The following is a 21,088-nucleotide window of genomic DNA, read 5'->3' on the forward strand; positions in this document are numbered from 1 at the left end:
GTAAAAAAAATGAAAAGATGGAGCTTAGGGGGAGGATAGTTCGCTCTTTCATTGGAAAGCAACCCATATTTCTCCAGAGAGGAGAGGAAAATGAATGACTATGGAAACAAATGAGGAAAGAAGAAAGGGTTTAAGGTATAGGGTAAAGATGGAGGAAGGAAATTCCAGTCTTTTTTCATCCTTATCTTCTTACAGCTGAGATTAAAAGAATAGAAGTAAGGAAACAATTCATTAGACAGGACAGATTCATTATGCAGGACATTCGTTAAGGAGGGTGTCAGGGATAATCACACACTCTCAGCATCAACCTTTTTCGACCCTTCGTAGCGGGCACTCCGCGTTATCTCTGACTCCAAGGGTAGTTGGGATGCCTCCTTTCGGAGTTTATAACCCCACCAGCGGCATTGGGTCCTGGTCTATCTTGCTTTGTTTATATGAATTAGCTACATGGATAATTGTTGCTTGAATGTTAATTGCAGAATTTTGAACGAAGCTTTACCGTTAACAATTTCCATGTTGATGTTTATACTGAAATCAAGATATAAGTTAATATTTATCTAAGAATTTTGTTTAAAAATTGTAAAAACTGCTAAAAAGACAAATAATTCAATTCTTAGTACATATTTTTTTGGGGAAGGAAAAAATTTATTTCGCAAAATTACTGGATGAACAATTGTATGACCCCGGTCCCTTGCCACTGAGAGGGGTAATATAAGACGAGGGGTCTGGGTACCTGCTCCCGGATTTTGAGGGTTAAGCTTAAGCCCCGCGGTGGTGGGTCCCGAAACAAAGACATCGCACACCTGCGACCGTCATAAAAGGGGGAGAGCTATAGGAAACATATGTATTCGGCATTTGTACGCCTGCGTAAGAAAACCTGACGAAAATTTGCTGCTTTCGTCTCCCGCGCAAAGAAACGGTCAGATGCATATTTTCATCTTTAGTAGGGAAATGTTAACTGTTATATAATGATCCTCTTGTCAGTTTTTTCCCATTCATGAATGCCTCTTTTTCTAACACAATTCTCTTCATTTATTTACTACTATATCCATTTACCTCCAACCAATGGTTAATGTATCTTTTAATTTGCTGGAGATCACTGCCAAAGGCCACATTCTCAAGATCCACATTCTCAATAAATGAAAACAACTGGCATACATTATCTAAACATACTTTATTATTGCTTCCTACATTATATGGATGATTGAAAAATCAAGCATTTTCAATTTGCCAGAGCCTCCTTAGTTTAAAAACTAATAAGAAAAAACATAATGCCAGTACATAGCTCAATTTGAATGAATTTTTATTTATAATTTATTGCACCATTCCCATAGAGCGAAATGATTTTGCATTGAACAGCCACTGCCTTCCTCACTGCAGATTAAGTTCCACTTGATAAGACTAACACATGCATCATCATGAATATCGATACATTCTTTCATTAAAATATTTAACAGGCAGTCACAATACTACCAAAATAATCTTAGTACACATTTCATTAACATTCAGTAGACAATAATTTACATACTTAAATTTTTGGACAGCCTGTGATTAAGCTTAAATACTAGTTAGTACCTAGCAATAATACATACATGTAAATGGGACTTTGGTGTTGAATACATATTCTGAAGAATTTGTTTAGGAACATTAAAACTAATCACAAACATCAAAGTGATGTACAATATTATTGGCTATATTCAAGTTAGAAAAATGGCAACATTCACAATCCAACAAAACTATACTCCAATATCAGTATAAAAATTACAACAAGTTTAAAATGTGAAATGTGATTTTTTCAACAGGCATAAACAGAGGGCGAATAAACAATCTGAAACTGGAATGGCAGGATAAATCCATTGTATTCATAGACCCACCTCAAACAGAAGAGGCTTGAGTGTGAACCAGGCAAACAATGGCAACCAAAATGATATCTACCCACAAGGAATAAACTGTGATCACAAAGAATGGCCAGTAAAAGACCACCATAGATATCCGTATACATTTCAAGGGAGGAGTTCAACCTTCATCAAATAAAAACATGCTAAAAAACCTCCAATTAGGAGTTTCTTTTAAAAAATCTCAAAGAACACTGTCGGAAAGCTTTCAATATTCATTTCCTTAACTCCTACGAAGAAAGACATGCAAGAGAAGAATTACCCAAATACCTACTGTAGTAAAATTTAATATTTAAGCTACAGCTACCACAGAGTTTTCAATAACTGTACATTATTGCTACATGATTATTGAAAATACAGGGAAAGTTAGACGACATATTCACTTGAAGTCACAAATCCAGCACAGCCTTAGGCACAAAACATATCAGTATTTCAATTGAAACAAAAATGAAAGCCAAACAAAGACGAAGGAGGTTTACAATGGATTGATAGGAGAGCAAGGGAGGAGCAAAGCAAGGGTGAACAACAAACAATGACTTCTGTGTGGCCAGCAGCATATGCCAAGAATGAATGGCACTGGCTTCATAAGAAGCCATCTAATTCCCTTAATGTGCATACTGGTGAGACTGAAGGATACAAAAATGGAATAACCTCAATGATGATTGCAATGAAGAGCAGGAGATGAAGAAAACAAGAAAGTCACCAGAACAAGAACTACTCGCACAGGAAATCCTTGTAGAGGGTTTCTTTCTAGCTTCATAGACACATTCAGCTCAAGAAATAAGAAACAGAGGCGTGAGCAATCATTTGGTTAATTAAAATGCCTTCAATATCATACCTAAAAATAATTTCACTCTTGAAACACTTTAAACATTTGCTTATACCACAGCAGGAATAAAACTATCAAATTTTAAATGCATAAAGAGGGCTGAGCTACAATTATGAATTCAATAGTTGACATGGTAGCAAAAGAAAAAAGTCATGGAATTATGAAAGAATGGAACGGTGATATAAGTGCAGCCTCTTAACATTCAGCAGCAACAGTTTAATGTTTGAACTGAGGCAGCCAATGGGTATGGAAATGAGAAGAGGAGATAGCTCTCCAAGAGATGCAAAAAAGCACCTGGGCAAGTCAGCGTATAGCACAAGCAAAAACCAACTGCAGGATACGCTATTTGCTTACACCTCTGAGACTGACAGCACTAAACTTCTATTCTCAAAAAGTCCATCCAATCACAGCAACTGGCAGCAAGTGAATCTTAACGGAAAGGTTTAGACCAACAACATAAAAAAATTTGACAAGTATGGTGGAGTATATGTCAAATTGAATACATAACAATATATTGACTTAGCTACTTTCAATTTTAATGCTCAACTGCCCAGGAATGAAAGAGTTTGTCACAGATCCTCATTGGAAAAAATGCCACAAAAACTATATCAAAAACACTTCAAGAAATCCAATTTCACTCGATTACAATGCATGAAAATCCTACATTTGTGGCAACAGTACCAATAAACATAGGTTGTGGAAGCCCAGTTATTTTCTAATTCTTCAAAATCCATTGGAGAAAAAATCTTATTAACTTTTATGAAGTACGTATTAATCCTCCAGGAGTAAATTATGAAGCAGATGCTAAAAGCTGAAGAAGAATATTGCCCTCACAAAAAGTAATCAAAAGTCATGACAAGAAAAAATACAACCAAAATGCCGTAATTTCATCTCATACCAGAAAAATAAACGCATCACTCACCAATATTTGTAACCAGTTCCACCACTAGCCATGGTAGTCCCTAACAATTAACGAGTTTTTTTTATTGTAAATGCAGAAACAGTAAGACCTTTATAACAACAGAAACCCTGCCACTTATAATAGCTAACACCATAACTTCTTTAAATGAGAACTACCAAAAGCTATTGTACAAGCTACAAGGCAAATTATGCAGGTCCTCTCCATTTCCCCTATGAGCAAATATCTTGAAAAGGCCAACAGAGCAAATGACTAACACCTATGACAAAAATAAATGCACAATCACTCTGTGCCTATCTAAGGACTTCAAATGATATTTAATGTTTAGAACAATGACGGCCTAATCAAATACAATGTTAGGGTGCTATCACTAAAGTATGAGCCTCACATTGCAAGGACAAATCCAGGGTTATCCAGAATAACCATGAGAGAGCCAAGTCTGCAGTATATTCTATATTTTCTCCAGCAAGAGCTTCAACGCCTGGAATCTCCCATAAACTAAGGGTTGATAGGGCTTTCAATAATCAGAAAGTTAATACCTGGAATGTGGCCGTATTTGATACCAAAGGGAATGAACTGAAAGGCTGATAGTATACTAGAACAAGTGAAAAACAGTTCACATGGTAGAGGAAATTTCTGCTGCAGGAATAATCACAGCATTGGTTTGATAAGGTTCGATAGTTTGACAAGGCCCAATGATGATTTTATGAAGTTAAACTCCAATTTGAAGCACAATTAGAATGGAAAACTAAATATCCCTGCATTAAGGAGACAAATAATAGAAATGGTTTTCTATTGCATTTGACAGAATCCAGCTGCAACATCTGAAAGTTCATTTTCGAAATAAATTTTTTTTGCACTTTTCCAAAGTTTTTATTATATGTATGATGCCTTTCATTGCTGGTGAGCTCGTGAATATACCTGCACCTTATCATGATGCGGCGTTGTTAGGGCATTGAAATGCATAGCAAACATGCATATAGTTAGAACAGTAGAAAAATACAAAAAACTTCTTGTCGTTCATTTGTAGACTCCTACCATCAAATATGAAGAAAATTCCATGATAAAAAAACAAAAGAAAGATCTTAAAAGCATTTTTCTTGAAACTAAAGTGGTTGCAGTTATAACCTTGACAAACCAATGCAGTGAATAGAGAGGGATGGCTACAGGTTGAGTGAGCAAATACTGCAGGAGGCGTGGGGACTGCAGGGCATAGGACACTGCGCCACTGAACCATCCTCCGCACCTCCCCCACACCCTCCCAATGTACCGCTCCCCTCTCCCTTCCCTCCCCTCTCCAGCAGCATCCGAGAAGCACCAATCATCTCCGAGTACATGGCGTTGTTGAGTGCCAGCCAGCCATAGCTGGTGCTGGCAGGGGGCAGGGGTGCAGGCCACCTGGGCACTTCTTCTGCCTGCTGCACCACCCTGCGCTCAGGTCCATCAGCACCCATGGCCCTCTCCTGCTGCTGCTGTGCCACACCCCTGGTGCTTGGCGCTGGGCCACCCCTTGGGCCCGGCCGCGTCCCCTCCGCTCACATGACCTGCACAAAGAACAGCCATTGGTCTCTAGGAAGAGGGGATCCATGGGAGTGATACTGGGTATCCATCCAATCAACGCAGAAAGATTCATGTATCATTCCAGGTTTTCAATGGGAATTTTGCAAAATTATAGGTTAATCTTATGATTACCGCAACAGATAAAGAGTTTTAAAACACCCAAAATGACTTCAATAATTATAAATAATACTGTATAAACGTATTATTTTACGTCCCTAATTTAAAGACTTACACTTAGTAACAGAAAGTTTACACTTAATTGTTAAGGTGAGTATTAGAGTAATATACAATTGTTCTTTGGATACCATGAAGTTTTTAACTTGTTTTCATTTTATTATGACACAAAATCTTCCATAACGTTAAGCCTAGGAATATTGATACAGTAAAGACCGCTATATATGAACTTTTTATCAGAAATACTACCGATCCCGATAATAAAATGTGTCCAAGAAAATAGATAAAGAAGATACTTTGTACTTTCTTCTTTTTCAATTTTTATACTGAAACGCTTTCACAAAGTTACGCCTGAAACCATCAAAATGTGTCCAACTAAGTTTTCTTATTTTATTTACTCTTTCTCTCACACCAAAGGTGAGTTACTAGTATAATTCATAGATTTTATGTTCCACGCAATATTCAAGTGGTATTTTATTACCAAACAAATTACAAAAATTCCTGATTTATATCTGAAATTCAAAGATAATTCACCAATAACTCAATCATGGCCAGATAACAAAGTATATGAACAGGTACAACTCAAAGTGTCAATGTATGAAAGCAAGAATAAAGGTAAAAATGAAATGATCAACCACACAGCTTGTACAAATGCAAGAAGAGAAAATATAACCAGCTTAAAATTTCCAACAATAGTATTCAAGCATTCATCCTGAACCTAGCTCCAGGCATTTATCATCAGATTACCTGGTTCTCGGGTCAGACACGCTGATAGTTCACCAAGGGGCAAACGAGAATCCAATATATTGTATCAGCCTCATGCAAGGAAGGCAGCGCAATTGAATTCCTCACCAAATCTTTCTTTAGCTCACCTGCAGAATCTGACTGGCCTCGAAGGCTGTGCCTGGGTGCAGCATCAATGGGGTCGACACGTGCCCTGACTCTACGCACACCATGTTTGGGTACTCGTCATCTCCAAAGTCAGGGAGTTCCTTGGCTTGCTCAATCCAAGGGTTCCACACCACTGCATGGGAAGAAGCACAAAATGTGATCAGAATTGGGTCAATTGAATCCAATCCGGAAATCATCTATTTTTTGGAACCCAAACACCACATCCCAGAGCAGCTATGATTTGATGGACTACATTTTTTTTTTTTCACAGAAGATACAGTGAAACTATTTTATACAAATATACCATTTCAAGCTCCATTAACCCATAAGATAATATAATGCTTCCACAAATAATTACAAAAAAAAATTATAAAAAACATAGAACTTGGCCATACACATGCTGAAGGAACAATTTTTTCTCCAAGTATAAATAAAACCTAAAATTACAATGCTTGACATTTCTAAGGGTAAATTTTTCAATCTTTGAGACTTTATATTATTGAGAGATTACAGTCACAGAAAATCATTCCAGGAAACAAAATCACATTAATTAGGAAAAAGGTAACATGAGGTGAATTCCGCCAGATGGATGTAAACTAACAGAAAATCAGTGGGTTACAAATGATTTAACTCAAAGCTCACCTGTGTCTGGGAAGTTGTACTTTTGTATTCTCATTTTTCGTCCAGACACTACGTTGGTTATGATGTGCTCCTGAGGGGTGTTGTGGTACACACGATCAGTGAATTCCGAAATACCAACAACGTCCCTCACTTCTCGGAAGACTGTGTTGTCTCGGGTCTGAGGAAGGAGAGAGGAATTTCTATGAATGTAAGGGAGAAATTCTCTGAGTCACCAATGCAGTGTACGCTTCCACAAGTCTTTAATGAAGAATTGGACATCTTTTGAGTTCAACATTACGGTGCGCCTTAAAAGTGCTACTTAGAATATTTTGATCACAACTTTTTAAATTTTCCCACACCAAGCAATTAAATATAATCAGTAAAATTTTAGATTACTCAACTGTTATTAACCTGCGTCACAAGCCCTTTGAGTAGCGGCACACAGTAAGGGAGAATAGTGAAATCATGAACCCAAGTTCAAATTGGCGTATTTGGTGAAGGAATACAATGGAATTTGTCATGATTTACACTTATCACGTAGGAGGAATTGTCTAACACAGCTAATTAGGACTTGCATCCATGATTTCTTTATTTACACTCATTGCATGCAAATATTCGATGGGTTTATGGCATTGGTAATTATTAATCGATCCACTTAAAATTTTAAAGATAAGGTCTCATCGCTAAAAGAGAAAATATGAAAAAGGCCGCAGTCAAAAACATTGCATTTTAAAGTTACAATAAAACCCACATGTTGATATGATCACAACAGTTTCTGTGTCCTCTAAGCATCTTCAGGTACAAGTGCCAGGATCACTAATGTTTTCTTCTTTTATACATGTTTGTTCCTTCCCAGAACCTCGATTAGTCAAAATTTTTCCACATCCTCCTACAGTCAGGTCAGACACTAGCCCTCTTCTTCGATAAATATTTTTATTGATTATTAACTTTTATCATTAATTATTGTTCTGACGATCTCTATAAATTCCTTAATTACTCTGGAAATCTTCTTGCTTGAACCACCAGCGAGAAGATTTCCAGGGTTCTACAAAAATAAAGCATGATAACAAGATTCAACTGCAACTACATATCTATGAACTCTTACTCAGTGGGGTGGCCAGGAATTTCGTTTAGGGGGTGGGGTGGTGGTCCAAAAACAGGGAGGAAATTTTTTGAAAAACAGGGCACTAAATATAGCATTTTTAACTAATTTGAACGCTATTCATAATCGAAAAAAACTTCAGGATATCGATAATAGGGTAGTTTCCTTCATCAAAGAAAACAAAAGGCATTGATTGCGATTCGTTACCCACCATTAGTGTATTCATAATATATAAATATTTTGGTTTTAGAAATACTGGTTTAGACGAATGGCAATGGTCAATTTTATCCTCATTTGAAAAAGGCCAGATTGGCGCCCATGCGATGCCACTCCACGTGATGTCACAGTACACACACGTGATGTCACAGTAGCACATTAGACAGAGTTTTACATCGTCTGAGATTAGCAATGCATGCATGAGGCACAGAGCTCAGGGGAACATGTCTTAATAATCACCTATTAAAACTGGCTAAAATCGGAAAGTTTTCTTCGTTTGATAAGGTATTAATAATCCTTATTTAAGCCAAGTGCTACCAGATAGCATGGTACTCTGCTACCTGCTAGCATCCTGTGTCATATCAGCGCTCAAAGCCTCGCCCCAAGGTCACCTCACTTGCAGCAGCGGGAACCAGAACGACGTCACGCAGAGTTTTCCCGGCATTCATACTTACCAGTCGCGTTTTCGTGCGCTTGAAAATTTTCACTTTTCATTTAATCGCGAAAAATAGATATCGTCATTTAAAAATCTAAAAGCGTGAAATATGTACTCCAGGAGTAATAATCTTTCGATTTAGGCAATAAAAAAATAATAGGAAACCACCCTATTGAAATCAAAATCATAATCGAAAAAAATCGAGAAATTTTTCATAAAGCCATGTATTTTTCATATTTTATGAGGAAAAATAATTGTTTTTTTTTTACATCTGGGGAAGGGTCCGGACCCCCCAGACCTCTCCCCTCACTACGCCACAGCTCTGAATTATAAGTCCAATAGACAAATTCTCTCAAGGCTCTGTGAGGGAGTGTATTAAGTGCCCTGTTCATGTTGGAAAGCATACAAAGGTGAGACATGCAGAGCCATGAATGCACACTTGAAGAAAATGCAAGTCAGAAACTGGGCACACGATCAAATCTGATCTAATTGAAAGAGAAAAAAGGCACTTCCCAAAGAAAATAGGGGAAATTTTTTGTGCACCTCTGAGTGGATTGCAATAGGGCCAAACAAATCATTTTCCTGCTGACTAATTTTCACCCAATTTACCAAGAGTTAGGTAAACCTAGCTTAAAAATGCTTTCTCCACAATGGAAAGCAAGCTTTAGTACATAACTGTTTCCTAAAAGAAAAACTTGATCCAGAATACTTTAACTATATGCAGAAAACAGTAAGACTTTGCCAGGCAGCATCTTTCCCTCACCCCACTATATAATGGGTAGGCTGTTGGCATATGAGAAACGTTGGTAGATAGGAAATTTCTCTATAAGGTAAAAAAGTTTTAAACATCCTTCAGCAGACAAGCATGCACAAAAGGAATGCAAGCAAACTGAAGACTCAGCTCAAAAAAACGTGATGAGAGTCCCAAATTACCTTGTCAACGTAGGTGCATCCATAGAGACCAGTGATTTGACAACGACGTACATCAGGAACTTTGAAATAGGTGTGCATTAACAAGTTGAAGGTTAATGGCTGACTCTCACTCGGGTTGTAAACTCCAATATTAAAGTGAAGCTCCTTTTCCCGCAGAATCAACCGATAGGTAATACGAAACCTGTGACAAAAATGGATACTCGATAAAATTAAATGAATAATAATCAGAACATCCAATTCCAAAGCTAGCTTAAGAGCACACAACAACGCTCCTGCATCACAATATTTTTATGACTAATTACTCCTCCTAATACTGTGAATATATCAGAGGACTCAAATCGCAGACAATTAAAAAATATTTAATAACCAACTGAAGCTTTTGTCAAAAGATTATTGAACTGGAAAATAACTAGTTGGTAGCTGTTTCAGAAAGTGACCTTCCTATCCTTAACAAGGTATCCATACTTATTTGCTTCAGTTTTAAAATTTAAACCTCCATTATTTTGTATCATAAGGTTTCTGTCATAAAAAAACCAAATTTATTAATAATCAATATTAGCTACTTGGCATCATAGAATATAAAACATTCACATTTATATATATCATGTAAATTTTAGTGGTTTGGATGAGAATCCACAGATTAGTGCATTCATTTAAATTCATATTACATTGCAAAAATACAAAATTATGACTTTTTCATCAACAAATCAACTTTTCTCAGATCAAAATCATATAACTAACCAATAAAACTATAAATATGCCATATATTCCAGTTTTATTAACATGGTCTTGAACGAGATTATGTGTAACAAAATTTAGGAATACACACAAGGGTTAAAGTTACGCCATCATCTAAAAATCTTAGGGTATTATAGACATATGTAACATTTGCCTAAATTTCAAATTTGAAAGTTTTATCACACATTCTCTAAAGGCCTGTTTACACGGTACATTAACACGTACAGGTTAATGTCTAAATGTATGAACGCGAGAATGAACGCCAAAATGCACCGTGTAACCACCCAACTTGTACGAATGCATGCCCAGAATATAGAACCTGTTCTAATTTGGTTCATGCATTCGTACATGTTCCGTTCCGGTCCACAAAAATCATTCACGCAAACGTACATTAACTCGTACGTGTTAATGTATCGTGTAAACAGGCCTTAAGATGTATAATTTTCAAATTTAAGATCCAGACAAACAATCTCTTAGATTGACAAAGTTTTGGTATAAACACCCTGAAATTTTAAAGATGACAACACAACTTCTAGACAAGTAATTTGTCACAAAAATAACAGAATACAGCGGATTAATTTTCTTACCGGTGATTCCACAAGGAGCATGTGTAGTCGTTGTCCATGAGAGAAAATACGGCTTCAACATCACCGCTGGCAAGTCGTTCCGGGGCTTTCTCCAGATTCCATCGAATGATCCTGGCAAATCCATGCTGAGGTCCATAATTCCAAGGACCAAACTGAGCTGAAAGTTTTATACAAACAAAATCACAATTAAATCAATGCTAACGGTATTCTCCTGGGTGTAAAAAAGAATGAGAAGCACATATAGTACTTTGGCACAATACTTACGAAAGATAAAGGGGATGCCACCACGGATGGGTCTCTTGCCATCAAAAACAGCTTGCTTACTGCAAGAGAAAATTAAGGAGTTAAGAGGACAATAACATCATCATAAAAATCCTTTATTTTATATGGAAGGTATGGAGGAAAACCCTATCGTAAATCAGTAGTTAGAAAGTCAAACAAAATGACATGCACAAAAAATCATGCCTAATGGCATAGTGAAATCAGACATAATATACAGAAATTAAAGAAGCACATTAATGAATGAATAAAATTTGACAACGCTTATTGAAATTATTCATCATTGAGTTGACGAAGTTTAACAAGGAAACACGCGGGCAATATTCATGCCTCCAATTACTGAGACATTTACACCATTCTGTAATGAAGTGAGGTATTTTTCAGAGTGGTCTTTGAGGGACGTGGAAATGCTAAGTCTGTATGATTCAATAAAATTACTGCTTCAATCATACAAGAATATCATGTCATTGCGAGAGCGGCGGATAGGAAGCCGCTGGGGACGCGATTCTATAGCTTACTCAAAGGAACGAAAGCTCTCATTGTCACAAGCAGCACAGAATTTGCGATCGCCCCCAAAATTCCGACGACGGCAGATGCGTCGCGATTCGGACGTGGGTCGCTTTCCCCGCGAAATGAGGAAGTGTAGGGCGAGTGAAATTAACGTGATTAAGTCGGCGGGATGCCAGACGGGTCCGATTACATTAGTCCGCTCAACGATACTACCAACCACACCACTGACTCTCTTTTGGCATGATACAAGCAATCAAAATAAAGCACACGGTCGAAAATGGGATAAGAGCTATTTCACGAAAATTTGACGTAAAATAACAAGACCTGACACCGGTAAAGCTCCTTTTGGTTTGACAATTCATTTGCGGCGACGGCTCCAAAAACAATAACGTGAATACACACACATTAACTCCCGACAATAGTTCTTACATGCATGTCCTTTTAGCGGGAATGCCCCTTCATATGGTGACCCATCCAAAGATGAATGAAACCATACAATCATCTTACACTGTTAATAACTTTTATCCTTGAAGTTTGCCGTTTTTCCTTAGTTAATTTTATGATACATTAATGAAGTTTAGAGTATAACCGATTATATTCTTTTGAAGAGTGATAACTAATTTCGAGGACGTATTGCGTAAACATATCCAGAAAAAGGGATATAGCCACCACTGAGTATCTAACTAATAATTTTCATTGTTCCCTATATTTAACCATACTACAGCGATGCAACATCCAAGTCGCGTATTCCAAACAAATGAATTCCTCCTTGCATATGGCCATCATTTTGTTCCACCTTCTCGAGAACTGCGGGACCTTACGCCAGACGCACAAAAAACAGGGCTGGGGCCGACTCAAAAGCTGCGGGCAGGATCCTTAGCTGACGCCATTTCAACAGACAATTCTACCGATAAATTTGAGTTAAATCTTGAAAACTACTGTTTCACTTACCTAACAAATAATTGCTCTTGATTATTAACACGCCATGAAACCACAGTTGCCCCTGTTGAAAACGAAATCACACAAATAAAGTTGAGGTAAATCCAAAAGAATGTCAAAACATAAAAAATCAGAGTAGCGTTTTCATCAAAAACTACAGCTGGGACACTCATGCTTAGGACATGACGATAGTAAATGGGTTTGATGTTTTCCAGTGTTACACCCTTAATTGGCAAAATATCTCAAAAATATTTATTAGACTGACTACTCGTACATTAATGACAAATATTTCTGCAGTATTAACACACTTACCATGTAAATTTATTGTGCACGTCGTATTATTGCCCCGGTCGAGGACCACTACACTTGTCGCCGCTGCCATGTTTGAATCTGAAACCGCCTGTTCAGTACCCTTTGTTAAGAGAAAACGTCACAGCGTATGAGACATTTACGGGCAAAATTCACCAAAGGCCTAAGTAAAATGCTGAAGTAAGGAGTTCTAGCGAAGAAATATATAGTTTTAAGTATAAATGAGTCATATTAATCTGTTTTTTACCCTTCAATTGCCTATTTTTAACAGATTAAACGGTGGAAGTAGTTTAATTTTCAAATAGATGCAATGAGGGAAATTTGAAATTCAACTTTTTAAATAAATTACATTATTATATTTCATTACCATAAAATATTTAAAGTAATTTAATGGAGAAGAACATTCTTATTTAATCATTGGGACAGTTTTGCATAAAAAATTTCAATACGAGGACCTAGAAAATTTTCATACATGCTTCGTTCCTTCGCTAGAAACGCATTCACATGATCAGCTACACTCAAAGTTTTGTACCGAGGATTGAAATTGCAAATATTTCACAATTTTGACGCAGAAATCGCCAATAGCTTACGTACTTTTGTACTTGAAACAACATAAGAGCTTCAGTCAACGTAATAGCAAAAGTTGTCATTCAACATAAAGGTAAATTACTCTTATTTTTTGGATACGTGCTCAGTTCACAGTCCGTTCCTTTGACGAATTTAACCCTTTAATCAAGCAGTAAGCCTCGATCAGTGGGAAAGGAGTGCAGCCAAGTCGTGCGATTTGTTCTTGTGGTGGTCAATTTTTTTACTTAAGTGAATCTCATGTACGATAATAACGATGTTAAAATTTGGGAGTAAAAGCGATATAAACGTCAGTTACAAGTGTACAGTGCGACTGCTTGAAGACACGGAAGTCATCGAGTGCGAATTTCAGGTGAGTACCCTTTTTTGATTATTTTATTTTTCCCATGCTATGTAGGTGTTTGTGCATAATGTTTTGCAGTATTGTTAGATTTTATGACTGGAAACGTGTTCTTTCAATATTTTGGCAGGTGGTCGAAAAAACATTTCTCCCGAGTATCAATAAATATTTTACTCTCACTTTCTTGTCCCTCGATGAAGGTTACTTTTATTATCGTGATTATTTTAAGGGTCCTACCGTCTCTTATGTAATCGCATCGAGTTTCCTGTATAATGCTGAAGATTATCATTTTAGCTTTGTATCCAAATGTAGAGATATTATGCTTGTGTATGCGAAAGATAGGTATAGGTATCACTTGAGTCAATATGGAGTGGATTGCAGTGCAATCTTTTCGGTGGTCGTCCCTTGCCCCCCATGCGCGCTGGTTGCGTCTGTTTGCAAATGCTGAGAGATCGTAGGATAAGTGCTGGTGTAATTTTGTCGCCTCCTTCTTTGATTGCAAGGTGGTCGCATTAGCCTGGAAGGTCCTCGTTTGAGATTCGCACGGGATTTCATTTTATATGATAATGTCTCGCGTTTGTAGTATTAGTTAGGCTTTCATTTATACCTATTAGGGTAATTCCTTGAATTATCCTATACTTTTCCCGACAAGAAGCTTTTTCTATTTACGTTCAGTGCTCAATTCGGTCGTAGTCATAGATGGTGAAATGGCCATGGGAGCTGTTATTTGGAGGTTGTTGCTGTATTATCTTCCTAATTCCTAAGTATTTTGATCGTCGGTTTTGTTATGACAGTAAAGACAACTTGATTAACTCAGTTTCTTTAGTGGAAAAACATTTTTTATCAGAATGCAGTTGTCGATGAATATCTGTTAAATCGTCTCTGAATGGTTCTGTTTATCATAATTAGACCCTACTGACCCCTGTCTATGCCTCACTGAGCAATTTCTATTTTCGGTGTTGAAATATTGGCATACTTGTGTGTGTGTTTAACTGACTGGGAAATGGAAAATTCTGGCGGCATGTAGAGAATATCCCAATCTTATAGAAATAATCGGTGTACAGTATGCGAATACTTGAGCTCCAGTAACATCTCTATTAATTGATGGAGATCATTTTATTTTATTTGTGTGGGTAATTTTCCTTCCTCATTTTCACATGTGCTATTGAATCACATGAGTGAAGATATGTTGATTTATTTTTACTTGAAAAGTATATATTCCGTGTCTAGCAGTCATAGTTTGTCTTTGTGTACCTATTCTCGTCTCGGGCGTTACATCTCCACGGACATCTGTTTTCGACTCAGTAAGTGATGGATTTCTGCTCCAATTTTTTTTTCACTTCCGTGTGTTGCAGCGATCGCTCAAGATCAGCCTGGACTCTGATTCCCCTGGCGTAGACGCTGCACCCAGCGTGGTGCCGAGCGAGATGGTGCCAATAGGGGGCTGGACCTTCGCTGGCTGTGGTGCAGTTGCGACACTATTATACGATGAAGCCTCCCTCCGTTCCCCTTTAACATTGCTGCCTCTCGCCTATCGGACATCTTCTTTTGAACTGGAATAATCGGTGGGATGAATATGTATTCGTGATATTTCGATCTATACGTCTTCGGCAATTGAATATGGATTAATATACGTACGCTAGTGTACTTGATCTGATCGTGCAGGGAATTTTAATGCGTTGCGAGAGTGCTCTCCTCAATGAGAATTCGATGCATTATGTCACGTGACGTCATTCGTACACTTCGCGCGTATTGGTGGAGTTGAATCGATTGCCCTGCCTCGCGGCGCGGCGTGGTCGAAACTGCAAAGAGGGGTGGCCGCATGTAAACACAGCGACATGTGTATGTCGTTCAATTTATGTGGATACATATGATCGCGCGTGGTGTCGAGCGCTGGTACTGATCGTAGGGTCCCAGGGTCATATTCCGGGTGAACTCTTGGGGCACTCCACCCTAGTGAAATGCCTCGAATTGCGAAGCGGCCCTGGGAAAGTAATAGGCACTTCTAAGCGGAATGTTTGGTGTAACTTGCCTGTGTTTTAAGTCTGGGGGGAGCTCTACCACCTCACACAGGGGCCAGCATCCTATGGCTAACGAGCCGCATGCGGCTCTTTCGCTGTCAAATGTTCCTGATCCATGCGCAAAGCATAATAAATATATTATTTTATTTTCAAAACTCAACAAAAACATTGCAATCAGGATAATAATGAAGGAGAAAGGATATAGCGTCCCTTTAAAAAATACATTGCCGTTATTCAAATAGAGCACTGTTGAAATTTAGCTGTGCAAATGATTGCATAAATTTTTGCTCTTCCGTCTCAAAATGTTGCCGACCCCTGACCTAACCGAACAGAGATTCAGTTGTAGGCACTGACTCAGTGGCAACTAGACGAGGGATGCATTTATAATGTATATATACGCATGTCAGCGCCATCAATCCATGAGTGAATTCTCCCAAAGCAAACACAGGGGCAGATAAGGTTTAGTGTTTCGTATCCCTACTCCCAGCGAGGATGCTTCGGTGTGCGCTGCAACATTCTTAGGTCGGGCGAGGGTGTTGACCTCTCACCCTGAAGGCCTCGGTTCGAAAATTGGAAATGGTCAATTACACGTTTCTCTCCTGCACTCTTCCTTACAAAAAATTTTGAGTGGATATTTATGTTGGCTCTCTTATGTTGGAAGTCCATTATTTATTCATTTTTGCTGTTATGTTTTGTTTAATATTCATTGATTTTTATATTATTATGCCCTAATATAATTTTACCAAAATTATAATCTAGGTGGAAACATTACGTCGAAACTATACCGTTTGATTGCCTCTCTTTTTTTGGCAAGTGCGTAACTGCTTTTGCTAAAATTAAGACGGTCAATTCTATTTAAAATTCGCAAATATACCTCGAAGAATAAATGCAAAATATAGGTACTTGAGCAGCATCAGAATGTATGTCCGCTGTCTTTGAGGACTTGAATCCTAAATTATTATAATTGTTTGAAGATTTCCGTCCGTGCGAATTGTGTCTGTGTTCTATTGCAACTTGCTAGTTCCACCGTTGTGTGTTTTTTTTACATGTATTGTGATTAGCGCCTGGAAAAGGCATCAGTTTGTTGGGAAAAGTCCCTAACATTTTAAGTAAAAATTAGTATTAATTCCGAGGCTTTTTTTTTTAGATATTCGCAAAATTTAGTCACTATGATAAAAAAAGCGTGATACTACCATTGTGATTTGTCATTGTTTGTACTTATTAATAAAGGAGATATCGGTAGTTTATCTAATTTATTTATTATTAAATTATTATTGACTTATCTTATTTACTTCATATCGAATAATATTCCAAATAGCGGCTAGCACTTCCTTAGAAATCGAGTTGATGCCACTTATTTTTATTCTTTACGTTATGTCTTATAATTATTCACTTTTTGGTTCGAGGAAAGTTATGTTATAATATGAGTGTTGATGGTTGATGAAGATATTTCTTTAGTCCCAGGCTGCATTCCTTAAGATCTCCCTTAAAGGGCACCAGAATGAGAAACATCAGCTCAAAAGTGCAGGGAAGATGGAGAGGATAGACCCAGGCCCCAAAATCGAACGAACCTGTTACGACGAGCCTTAAATATCATCATTACTATGTTCTATTTCTGGTACGGAATAACCGCGGGAAATTGCCAATTAAAATATTGGAATGCTGAAACCTTTCAAATTTACTTACCTATTCGTCCCTAGTGACCCAATTAAAAGGAATGTGGAAATATTTCCGAGAAAATACAACGAAACCTGTTTTCAGCCGCCACCCAAAGGGCTTACTGTGAGCATGGATTCTTTTGGAAAATTTCCACTGCTTTGTGGATAACTAGTCGATGACATTCGATCAGTCAGCATTCATTTCAGGAAAAGTGATGTCAGCAGCGGGGTGTTCACTTATGTCATGCGATTTTGACATGACGCAAGACTGTGGAACTTCAAGTATGCTCTCTAGACTCCATACCGGAGTTCCTCGCGAGTATTGGAATAAAACTGAATCATAGCAAATTGAAATTCTTTTTATCTATATCACGAAACTTTTGGCTTTGAAATTACTATTAAGAACAGAGATGGGAAATATTTCGATGAAATCCACATTAAGACCTGTTTGCAGTATATGGAATTAAATACCTTCATGACAAGAACAGCTTCAAGAGATGTAAGCTATTTTCTGCTATTTATTAAACGTTTTATTCAACAGAATAACCGCGGACTATCCAGTGGTGAGCCTTTACGAAGTCATCCGCGAGTGCCGGTAAATTATTTTTTTTCCTCCGAGGTATTAAACGGTCTTTAAAGCGATATTGCATGCAGCGCTGTGTCGCATATGAAACGGTATTATTTGGTAAACTCTTTAAGGGCCATCAATCTTGGTTACAAAACACTTCTGCAGATGCTTTTATTTAATGCGATTATCGCGTTCACTTTTGATCCCACACCTTTGCATTTTTTGTTGTGATTAGATGGAGGATAAATTTAGGCAAAGAAAACAAAAAAATCACTCTTCGACGCTTCATTTCTGTTATGCTCCAACTTTACCAAATTGGCAACGGCTCTTTTTCTGGGTTCTATTCGCTTGTATAAACTTGCCACGTTCATATAAAAAATTAGTTTGTGAAACATACCAAAATCTGATCATAATAAATTGAAATTTTCCGAACTTTGTTATTGCTTTGCTCGAACTATTAATTAAAAAAAACCTTTTTTAGTCATAAAAATTGATAAAAACTATTAGAATGCGCTTAAATTTCATGTTTACACAGAAGGAAGATTACTCCGTGATTAAACAGGAACTTAAACCTAACTATTCATTACGCACGGTTATCAAATATTCTTCGCTGCAAGTATATTAAAAGGCGCTAAGAAAGCCCTAGCAAAAATGCCATAAGTCATCCGCCAATTCAATTATTGTTTATATTTATCCCATGCAAGGTAAGGGCTCTTACACGACTCGAAAAGTTTTCTAAACATGTTTAATTATTAAATTGTCCAATTTCGACCCTCTTGTCTCAATAACCAAAAGGGCTTCTCATAAAGCCATAAATGTCAAGAAGTAAGCTATATCGCTTAATTTTCACCGGGTGTACAAATATTAGGATTTATCCAGGTCTGGGCGAAATGCAGGCCGAGCAGTATTTGAAATAAAAAATATCGCTCCAAATGTTTATGAAATGCAAATTGCAACATATCTTTGACTTGGGTATGTGAAAAAAACTACAAAAAAGTATTTTAAATACCTTTTAAAAATAAAATACATTTGTATGAAAACTGAGAGATCTTTAAAAAATATAATATGCCTTGGTACGTTATGCATTGTTGCAAACATGAATAAAACGATTCCAACGAAAACGAAGTAACCTATGAAGCAGTGGCGTAACTATCATGGGATAGCCCCCCAAAGCTTCAGAGGAATAAAAAAATTATTTAAAACTATCGTCTAGTTTTGACATTTAATGACTGCATTTACTTAAAGTTAAATTCTTAGTGTCAAAATGATATAAAATGTATTTCCAGGCATCTCATATTTTTTATTTAATTTTCCTGGACCCCGTTGCCTGGTGGTAGGGGATGGGATCGCCACCCCAGGCTATCCCATTCCCCCTAAGCATATTCCTAGTTACTCCACTGCTCTGAAGCATAATGTTACAGAAGTGTAATCGCAACTACTGCAAAAGTATTATGAAAATGTATTTTTTTATATTTTTAGAATGGGAAAATACTAATTATCTGTATTTGAAATACAAAATAAAAGATACATTCAGGTCGTTATTTTGAAATACCTAATGCAAATTAAAAATTTATTTCAAGTACGTATTTTAAAAGTAACAAGCGGGCGAAATTTAGTGGAATGACATCCTATAAGTATTAAAAGAAAATAGAGATGGCACTTTTCCACAGGCTTATTTAGAGTACGACGCGTTTCAACCGTTAGGTAAATATAATTCGCCTGCTTCTGTTACTTTTAAAATACGTACTTAAAATAACTTTTAATTTGCATTAGGCATTTCAAAAACACGACCTGAATGTATCTTTTATTTTGTACTTCAAATACAGATATTTGGTATTTTCCCATTCTAAAATTAAAAAATACATTTTTATAATACTTATGCAACAATTGTACTTGATAATGACCTAACTGTTGAAAAGCGTTGTACTTTAAATAAACCTGTGGAAAAGTGCCATCTCTGTATTCTTTTAATACGTATTTTAAAATGCTTGTATTTGAAATACTGCCCAGCCCTGGATATATCGCCGCAGCAGCAGTAGAATTTATTTGTATAAGCGCTATCCTTCGGTAGCTCGATGGGAAATGCCGTAACTGTAGATGACGTCAAAGTCCAGCGCTCCGGCCGGTGTTTAGGCGATGCTGGTAGGATGCCAATTTCAGTGCTTGGCCTCCCGTTTTCTCTTTTTCCCGATCAGGGAGTCGCCGCGCCTGTGGCCTCCCGCTAACTGAATATCCCTTTAAGTAAATTGGCACAAGGTACATGCCATCTGAGTGTCTCATGTGACTCGAGTAGGTTTTTAAATATGCTGTAATGAATTTTCCTAATTAAGTCCTCTCGTCTGAATAATCTGGTGATGTGAACCAAAAATCACTAGGGCGTCTTATAAAGTCATAAATATAAAGTAAACAATTTCTCTTCATTTTCATCGCGTGTAAAAATACAAAGAATTTGACCCCCTATGTAAAAATCCTCCTGTGCTCTTTTCGGCGGCAGTGGCGATAAATTTTGTGCAAATTTCAAAATACATTCTTATAATGAAACTTCATAAACTCACCACAACAAATCTCCGTATTTTTATGTAGGTATTATAGTGATACATGCCTAAATATATGAGGGAGGTTGATTAATAAAAATGGTTGTTTCGGGTAAGATATTGTAAGAAAGCACGTAATGCAGTCGCAATTTGGTGGCAAAGATATTGGTTTTAGATGTTTTTCATATTTGAAACCTTTTTATAGGCTGATTAATAAAATAATATACGGCCGAAGTTTGATTACTGAGTCATTATTGTTATGTTTAATGAAAATTCATGTTTTTTTTTGTTGAAGTCAATAAATGACTTTCAATTTATTCGTAGATATAGGTGTTTTTTGTGTAACAATCATGAGCATGAGACTGAAGAAAAATATATTTTTATTTCTGAGCAAATGCTATTCTTCATAAAGGTTTCAAGTTTTAATACATGTCAATGTTGGGT

At 37.1% G+C, this 21,088-nt stretch overlaps 2 protein-coding genes across 6 annotated transcripts in view; one reads left to right on the forward strand and one right to left on the reverse strand.

The window, feature by feature from the left end:
• Nucleotides 1–1,155: 1,155 nt before the first annotated feature.
• On the reverse strand, nucleotides 1,156–13,025 carry LOC124168973 (putative glucose-6-phosphate 1-epimerase). The gene is made up of 8 exons (XM_046547395.1): nucleotides 12,942–13,025; nucleotides 12,642–12,693; nucleotides 11,166–11,224; nucleotides 10,902–11,058; nucleotides 9,577–9,757; nucleotides 6,911–7,067; nucleotides 6,250–6,401; nucleotides 1,156–5,187 (listed from the first exon to the last, which is right to left on the reverse strand). The coding sequence occupies exons 1-8, from the start codon at nucleotides 13,009–13,011 to the stop codon at nucleotides 5,179–5,181; spliced, it is 837 nt and encodes a 278-aa protein (XP_046403351.1). The 5' UTR covers nucleotides 13,012–13,025; the 3' UTR covers nucleotides 1,156–5,178.
• Nucleotides 13,026–13,512: 487 nt separating this feature from the next.
• LOC124169237 (FERM domain-containing protein 5) overlaps nucleotides 13,513–21,088 on the forward strand; it is a 107,531-nt gene continuing 99,955 nt past the window's right edge. For 3 of the 5 annotated variants that reach the window (XM_046547784.1, XM_046547787.1, XM_046547788.1), the window contains exon 1: nucleotides 13,514–13,875. In XM_046547784.1, coding sequence (XP_046403740.1) covers nucleotides 13,780–13,875 — 96 coding nt within the window. In that variant the 5' untranslated portion in view covers nucleotides 13,514–13,779. Of the gene's footprint in view, nucleotides 13,876–21,088 lie in introns of all 5 variants that reach the window. The other 2 variants (XM_046547785.1, XM_046547786.1) reach the window with 2 other exon arrangements.

Source organism: Ischnura elegans, chromosome 12, assembly GCF_921293095.1.
Source record: "Ischnura elegans chromosome 12, ioIscEleg1.1, whole genome shotgun sequence".
Lineage (NCBI taxonomy): Eukaryota > Metazoa > Arthropoda > Insecta > Odonata > Coenagrionidae > Ischnura > Ischnura elegans.